The 8,309-nt window shown below is 39.9% G+C and overlaps 1 protein-coding gene across 2 annotated transcripts in view; it reads right to left on the minus strand.

Moving 5' to 3' along the window:
• The window catches only part of LOC106520079 (collagen alpha-2(V) chain), a 52,373-nt gene that overhangs the window by 9,738 nt on the left and 34,326 nt on the right, over positions 1–8,309 (minus strand). For both annotated transcript variants that reach the window (XM_014012007.1, XM_014012006.1), the window contains exons 29-42: positions 5,812–5,865; positions 5,678–5,731; positions 5,539–5,592; positions 2,963–3,016; positions 2,805–2,849; positions 2,595–2,693; positions 2,395–2,502; positions 1,685–1,738; positions 1,542–1,595; positions 1,318–1,371; positions 1,156–1,209; positions 960–1,067; positions 720–773; positions 569–622 (exon numbers count right to left, since the gene is read on the minus strand). In XM_014012007.1, the coding sequence (XP_013867461.1) occupies positions 569–622; positions 720–773; positions 960–1,067; positions 1,156–1,209; positions 1,318–1,371; positions 1,542–1,595; positions 1,685–1,738; positions 2,395–2,502; positions 2,595–2,693; positions 2,805–2,849; positions 2,963–3,016; positions 5,539–5,592; positions 5,678–5,731; positions 5,812–5,865 (900 nt within the window). The remainder of the gene's footprint in view (positions 1–568; positions 623–719; positions 774–959; positions 1,068–1,155; positions 1,210–1,317; positions 1,372–1,541; positions 1,596–1,684; positions 1,739–2,394; positions 2,503–2,594; positions 2,694–2,804; positions 2,850–2,962; positions 3,017–5,538; positions 5,593–5,677; positions 5,732–5,811; positions 5,866–8,309) is intronic.

Genomic DNA, 8,309 nt, shown 5'->3' on the forward strand with positions numbered 1-8,309 from the left:
ATAAACAGCTTTTTATAAGGTAAAAATAATAAAACAAGGTCTTTGTCTGCAATGATTAGACATGTTTTTTATTATTGTCATTAGTGATTATCTCAATTTCGGCTAAAAGGCTTGACAAAATCCTACACACTGTGCCTTTAAGACCTTAATTTGAAAACATGGATACATTTAAGACTTTGTAATTGAACCTTTTCCAATTCATACCTTTTAAAATCCTGCTGAAATCTTATGTTTAATGCTAAAAGATCAAATCTCAAGTGTGTGGGAAAATCTAATATTACTTTGTTACAAAATTGGTTTGTTTGGAGTTAGTTTTGTTCAGGGTAAAAACCTTCCGTTTCACAGAGCTTTCACTAGAAAAATGTTGTTTTTTCCAGTATGCTGTAAATTAAAAACAAATTATAACCATTAAAATTAAAATGAAACTATTTTAAATGTCTGTATCTGCAACAGTTTCTCAAACTAAGCACCCGTCTTTAAAACGTCTGTTTTAATCAGTTTTATCCACCTTAATGTTACCCATGTTGTTAAGTATTTAATCTCAAGCAAATCTAGTGTTACAACTCACACTGGGACCAGGGGGACCAACTTTTCCAGGCAGCCCAGGAAAACCAGGAGATCCCTGTATAAAAAAAGTGTTTTCAGTACGCGGTGTTAAAAAAACTGTACACATGTTAGAGTTTTATAACTTTTCTGTTTTTCAAGAGTGTTTCACTCACAGCTGGACCCTGTGTTCCTCTGCCACCTTTCAGCCCCGTCACACCAACAGGACCCTACAAACACAAGAGCAGTTTCACCCCAATTTATGAAACTAATCAGAAATATTATCTGAATCTAGATTTATCAGAAACATATGTGTATTTTATGCGTTGGCTAAGTCTTTAGAAAAGTGTTTCTATGATTATTTCAGACAGAGCTGAGAAGCATGGAGTTTAGACATTGTGGAGTTGAATTTTCACCTGCTCCCCTGGTTTTTCAGCCGTCCCTTGTGGTCCAGGAGCTCCCGTTTCTCCTTTCTGACCAGGCTCTCCTGTTTCACCTTTGACCCCAGGCTGACCATCTGGGCCCTGAAACAGAAACAAACAGAAAGTTAGGTTCTCTTCTAGGGCGATAAATTCTGTTTCTCTTTTTAATTTGTTTTCAGTGTCCACTTACAGGAGGCCCAGAAAATCCAGCAGCCCCAATTGGCCCGGGATCACCTGTAGAACCCTGTTAATGTCACCAAACACAAACATGCACTCATCAAGATGGAACTACTGAATGCAAAACTCAAATTAATGTTATTTAATGTAAAAAAAAAAAAAAGGTTCAGCTTACAGGTCCTCCTCTTGATCCCCGGCGACCTGTTGGTCCTGGTGGGCCAATTTCACCCTGAAATGGTAAAACTTTTTAAATTTTTATTGTTTCTGGTAATCTGTTATTTTGAAACAATCAGTTTAAAACAATTTCTTTGTGTGTTTCATAATCTTATTCACTTACTATATTAGTTTTTGGCAAATAATATAATGCTGATCAATCATGTTTTATTGTTAAAAACTCACCTTTTCTCCATTTGGTCCAGTAGGACCAGCAGGTCCAACAGAACCAGCAAGCCCCTTTATGAAAGAATAAATAATATGAGATTAAAGGATGATACATTACTTTGCCATTATTCTGGTTGCAGAGAAGTTTGTAAGTGACTCACCCTTGCACCATCAGCTCCTGCTTTTCCTTCAAGTCCTTTCTCACCAACAGAACCCTGTTAAAAGAAATCAATATTAAACACCTCAGATATTTAAGGGCAAAGTATAGTCGAGCGGAGGCCGACTAGTCGATGTGCAGCCATGTGGTGGCGGGAAGTTTATTTTCTCACACACTTTTCATAGCCCATGAGACACACGGTGCAGAGCTTCTGGGAAACACCTGCTGTGTACGTCACCTCGCACAGAACAAAAACATGAATCTAAAGCTGCCTTCAGGCACTTGCAAAAAAGATATGTGATCTCAATGAGATTTGACTGGTTAAATAAAGGTTAATAAATGCATCAGTCCATCCACTTTTGCTATCTGCTTCTCCTTTCCTGAGCTGATGTCTGTCTCCAGCAATCACTGCAAGAGGCAAGGTGCTCAGAGTTTGATTGTCCACACATTTCCTGTCATCTCCATTTATTTGAAGCTGATCTGATGATGTTTATGTGGATTCTTGGTCATCAGGAACATGGCCATCCTAAGAATTTATACATTTTTTCAAGGCGACTGGACATTCATTTATTCAAATGACACAGAATGAAGGGTGATTTGCATATTAGGTCAGATCAGGTATAAACTGAGCGATTCGTTGCAGTTTTAAAGAGAATAAGACTAAATTATTTTTAAAAATTTTATAAAATCATGTATTTAAGTTGTTTAACTTACAGCATCTCCTTTTGGTCCAGAAGGTCCTGGTATGCCTCTCTCTCCTGGCATCCCCTGAAGTCCTGGACCACCTGGCTCTCCACCAGCACCCTTTGGACCTGGGCTACCCTGTACACCAGAAGTTATCAATCAAAATAAGTTGTCAGTTAAACAGTGTTTTTTTGTTTGTTTGTTTTTTGTTTTCTTTTTTCCAAAAATACCTTGGGCCCATCTGATCCTGGTGCTCCTGGACCTCCTTTTGGTCCCAACAGCCCGTTAGGCCCAGTTTCACCCCTTTCTCCTGGTGGGCCTCTTTCTCCCTGTAAACAGTCAATAGTTAAAAACATTAAACTATTTATTACTGCATTAAACGACAAAATACGCCTGATTAAAACAAGAATATTTGAGCTTAACAGCATTAATGGACTTACTCTCGGACCTGTTCCTCCTACAGCACCAACTTCTCCAGCAAGACCCTGCAAAAAGGTTACAACAAATCAAAAAAAATAAAAAAAATAAAAATCTAAATATTAATTTCAATTCAGTATGAAGATTTTTAAATTAAATTAACATTGCCACTTTGTTGTACCTCATCACCTGGTTTTCCACCCTCTCCAGGTGGTCCCGGTGGTCCAGGCAAACCCTAAAAACACAGACACAGAGGCAAAAATGTAAACTGACAAAATGAATACTCCAAATTAAGAGTTTATTTTAACTTTCACCCTAAAAGATGAAACTAATTAAGAGCTTCAGATCTTACAAAGCAGCAGCAGCATAGTTTGGTTGTTTAGTGACCGTGAGGTTTTTTTTTTCTCTTTTTTTCTAAGAAACAAGAGATGCTAATTTGTGTTTACAGCCAAGAAACACCAGAGCATTTTAAAAAGAAAACAACATTAATGACTGCACAAAGTTTACACAACATGGAAAAAAAATACAAAACTAAACCCCAGAAGTGGTAGAAAACTAATAAAATAACTTTATAAAGCCCACAATTTGTGCATTTTATGTTGTTATTAATGTTAAATGTTTATCCCTTCATAAATACATAAACAAACAATTTAAGTTTAAATAACAATAAGATTTGGTGCAAAAGAGACAAACTGGCAGCTTTTATCCAAACCGGCCCGTGGGGTTCGGACCATGACTCAAAGAGACTTTTTTAGGTTCTGAGATGTTACATGTGTACCAAATTTCATTATTCCAGGTTCAAGCATGGCTTGGGGACATTTTTTTAAATAGTTGTAGGGGGTGGTGTGGAGGAATTAGGCCACACAACCCAAAAATTGGACTGCATTCATGTGGTGGGGTGGATTAGGATTGGCCACAGTGAATTCGGTGCAGATTGGACTTAACTTCAGCGTTTGACACTGTGGATCACTCTGTTCTTATCAACAGACTGAGAGATAATTTTGGTATTTCTGGCTCTGTGTTAAACTGGTTCACCTCTTATTTATCTGAACGGTCTTTTACTGTTTTTATGAATCAGGTTTATTCTGATGTTGCACCGCTGTCTTGTGGGGTACCCCAAGGTTCAGTTTTGGGCCCAATCCTCTTTTTATTGTACTTGTACCCTTTAGGAGGTATTTTAAAACATTACAGTAATGTGTCCTACCATCTGTATGCTGATGACATACAGTTGTACTGTTCCTTTAGACCCTCTGAGTTTTTCAAACTGTCTGAACTTGTTAACTGTCTGTCAGAAGTCAAAATATGGCTGAACAACAACTACCTGCAGTTAAATGCAAACAAGACTGAAACTCTTATTATCGCTCCTGATGATAAAATCCCTGTAATCAGGCAGCACCTTGCTTTTTTAACTCCTTCAGTGAAAAATAGTGTCAGGAATCTGGGTGTTGTCTTTGAAACTTCTATGACTTTTGACAACCATTGTAAAACTTTAGTTCGTAACTGTTTTTATCATTTAAGGAACATTTCAAAGCTGAGATCTTTTGTGTCACAGAAGGAACTAGAGATGGTTGTTCACGCTTTTATTTCTTCTCGTTTAGATTACTGCAACAGTCTTTTTACATGTCTAAACAAATCCTCCTTGACTCAGCTTCAGTCTGTGCAGAACGCTGCAGCGAGGTTATTAACAAAGACCCACAGGAGAGTCCACATTACACCTGTTTTAGCCTCTCTGCACTGGCTCCCTGTGCATTTGAGGAGTCATTTTAAAATTTTAGTTTTAACTTTCAGAGCACTTCATGGTCAGGCCCCCAAATACATACTGGACCTTCTGAAGCCTCTCTGTCCATCCAGGACTTTGAGGTCTTCTAATCAAATGCTGCTGATGGTCCCTCGAACCCATTATAAAACCCGTGGAGACAAAGCTTTTCAGGTGGTGGCCCCGAGGCTCTGGAACGCTCTCCCTCTGTCCCTTCACTGCTCAGATTCTACTGACTCTTTTAAGAAACATCTGAAGACATTTTTATTCAGACAGGCTTTTAGTTAAGTGTTTTTTATTGTGTTTTAATTGTTGTTTTTATATCTGTGATCTGTTTTATTGTTTTTAATTATTTTTGCTTTCTGTGAAGCACTTTGTGATGTTTGTCTGTGAAAGTTGCTATAGAAATAAAGTTTACTTACTTACTTACTTACTTACTTACTTACTTACTTACTTACTTACTTACTTACTTACTTACTAAGTATGTGAAATGTAGCGTATGTCAACTGTGTGATATCTGACTTTGCCGCAACGCCATGACCACGTCTTTCACCAAAAAGATTTTGTGCTTGAAAGCAAATGAGGTCACATTCTTACCTATGTTCTGACATTATTTGTTGCTGATCAGGTCAAGATAGTCAGAGATGGAGCTTTTCAAGCCAAAACAAGAACACTTCCTGTTGTCATGGGGCGGGGCTTTTATGACACACATGACAATATGGTCGGACATGCACCATAGATGACTCATACCAAGTTTGGTGTATTTTAGCCTTTCTTTGTGAAAATTACGGCTTTCTGAAATTGTACCGGATGGACTTACGGATGGACAGAGAACATTTCTAAATCCCCTGCCTCGGCAATGCGGGACAAATAAGGCTACTGCTTATTGCTATATACAGTATATACTTTAAAATATATTCATGCTTCCATTCCAGCCTTGTTTTTCTTGATAAAATAAATAATTACATGTTAATTAGCGCAAAAACATTTGTGATGTTTACCTGAAAACCGCTCACTCCTTGAGGTCCCTGTTCACCTCTCTTTCCTGCAGGACCCTGAAGAATAGAAAAAAGTATGAAATAATCCAATATTCATGTAACAATTAAAACTTACATAATTTTGCTAGACTTGGGTGCTTACAGCTGGACCAGGTGGACCAGCAGCTCCTGTCTCTCCATCTTTTCCATTTACTCCCTAAAGGACAAAGATGATAAAGCATGACCAAAAACGTTTTACACATTAAGTTTTAGTTTAAAGTAACATAAAAAACTCACCCTTTGACCTGGAGGTCCAGGACTTCCAGCCTCCCCAATCTTACCAGCATCACCCTGTAAATAAACAAATATGGAAACACAAAAAAGTATTTATTTTTTGTATTTTCCCTGCAGCTTTTTAACAATTATGTCCTCTATGTTCATGCTTAAAAAATTTAAGCCAAATCTAATAGCTTGCAGTAAGGAGCAAAGAAGGTCTGTCCTCTTTTAGTTCTTGGGTTTTTAGTGTCAGTTCATTGGAACTTGCACAACAGCACCAAACATAGGACATTGAAAGGTGAAAGTAAGTTTTATTTTCTGATGAGAAAAAAATGAAGATGGTCCTGATGGTCTCCTGGGCACAGGCCTGCAGGAGGGGCTCATTGGCGAGCGCCTGGTGGCCGGGTCTCTACCCATGAGACCTGGCCAGGCTCAGCTCAAATAAGCTACATGCGTTTGCCTTCCTGTGGGCCCACCACTTGCAGGAGGGGCCGTACGAGTCAGGTGCATGATGCCATGGGCAGTAGCCAAAGGTGGGGACCTTGGCGCTCTGACCCTAGCCTACCAAAGCTGACTCTTGGAAAATGGAACGTCACCTCAACCCAGCTGAGGTGGAGGATATTGAGTCCAAGTGGGCCATGTGGCCCTCAATTGTCAAAGCGGCTGCCTTGAGCTGTGGCCACAAGGTTGTCTTTGCTTCTTGCAGTGGCCATCCTCGAATTTGGAGGTGGACACCCTGGGTAAGGGAAGCTGTCAAGCTGATGAAGGAGTCATATCGGGCCTTGTTGGCTGGTAGGACTCAGGAGGCAGCTGAGGAGTATCGGCAGGCCAAGCAGGCTGCAGCTCTGTCCGTTGCTGAGACAATAGCTCGGATGTGGGAGGAGTTTGGTGAGGGCTTGGACAGAGACTACTGATCGGCTCTGAGGAGATTCTGGCAAACCATCCAGCGACTGAGGCGAGACAAGCAGCACTTCACCAACAGCGTGCTCAGTGAAGGTGGAGTGCTGTTGACCTCAACCAGTGATGTCGTCGGGAGGTGGAAGGAATATTTCTCGGACCTTCTCAATCCTGCCTTCTATGGAGGAAGCAGAGTCTGGGGATTTTAGGGTTGATCTGTCCATAACTGGAGCTGAGATAGCTGAGGTAGTTAAAAGCTCCATGGTGGCAGGGCTCCAGGGATGGATGAGATCTGCCCTGATTTCCTCAAGGCTCTGTGGGGCTGTCTTGGCTGACACGTGTTGGCAACATTGCGTGGACATCGGGGGCAGTGCCGCTGGATTGGCAGACTGGGGTGGTGGTTCCCCTCTTCAAAAAGTGGGAATGGAGGGTGTGCTCCAAATACAGGGGCATCAGGGATACTGGAGAAGAGAATCCAATCAATATTCGAACCTCAGATTCTGGAGGAACAATGCAGGTTCCGTCCTGGCCGTGGAACACTAGACCAACTCTTTACTAGGGTCCTCGAGGGGTCATGGAAGTTTGCTAATCCAGTCTACATATGTTTTGTGGACTTGCAGAAGGCATTCGACCGTGTTCCTCGAGGTACACTGTGGGGCATGCTATGCGAGGATGGAATTGTGGATCCGTTGTTTCAGGCCATTCAGTCCCTATACAAGCAGTGCAAGAGTTTGGTTTGCATTGCCGGTAATAAGTTGGACTCCTTCAGAGTGGGAGTTGGACTCCGCCAGGGCTGCCTGTTGTCACAGTTTCTGTTCATAACTTTGTAGGTGTCACCTTAAGTGGAATAAACAAGGAAACTGTCTTTGGCCCCAGGCCTCTGATGGGCCTTCTAAAGAGACAAAATTCTGTTCCACTTAAAACTTAATTTAGGCCACCACATGTTGCCTCAACTTGTCAAATGGACAATCTCTTTTTCCTAATCAGATAAGAAACAGAATAATATTTTTATTTGATCTATTTTTCTCTTAAAGAAGAAGTTATGACACATTTTGATAATCATAAAACAATGTTTATCAAGTTACAGGAGAAAAGAGAACAGACTTTTCTCCCTCAATGTGATTTCAGCCATATTATAGATCTTTCTGTGGAAAAATCTTATTGAAATAAAATAATCATTATGGTTTAAGTTGATGAAACATCAGTATTTTATTTGTCTGAATCATATTGCAAATGTTTTGAGTTTGAAGTAATTCATTCTTTCAGTCATTATTTTTAAAGAGTTCTCATCAGATAATACCTAAATAGGTCATGATGTGTTTGTTTATTCAACTGTAGAAGCAATGAAAATGTTAGATAAGTCTGGCCTTGCGCCTGTCCAGAGGTTTTGGGTCCGGGTATGTGAAGATTTGTCGAAGTGTTTGAATTGTTATATTCTACCCTCTCCGTCTGTTTGCTTATTGGCTATCTTAGGTGATGTCACTATAGAGAAAAACACTTCTCATATGATTTCCACTGCCTTATGCATCGCAAAGAAAACAATACTCTTAAATTGGAAAAATAAAAATGATCTTAGCATTAATCAGTATAGAAATCTTCTGTTAGATCATTATAGTCTTGAA

The sequence above is a fragment of the Austrofundulus limnaeus genome, unplaced genomic scaffold (assembly GCF_001266775.1).
Source record: "Austrofundulus limnaeus strain Quisiro unplaced genomic scaffold, Austrofundulus_limnaeus-1.0 Scaffold87, whole genome shotgun sequence".
NCBI lineage: Eukaryota > Metazoa > Chordata > Actinopteri > Cyprinodontiformes > Rivulidae > Austrofundulus > Austrofundulus limnaeus.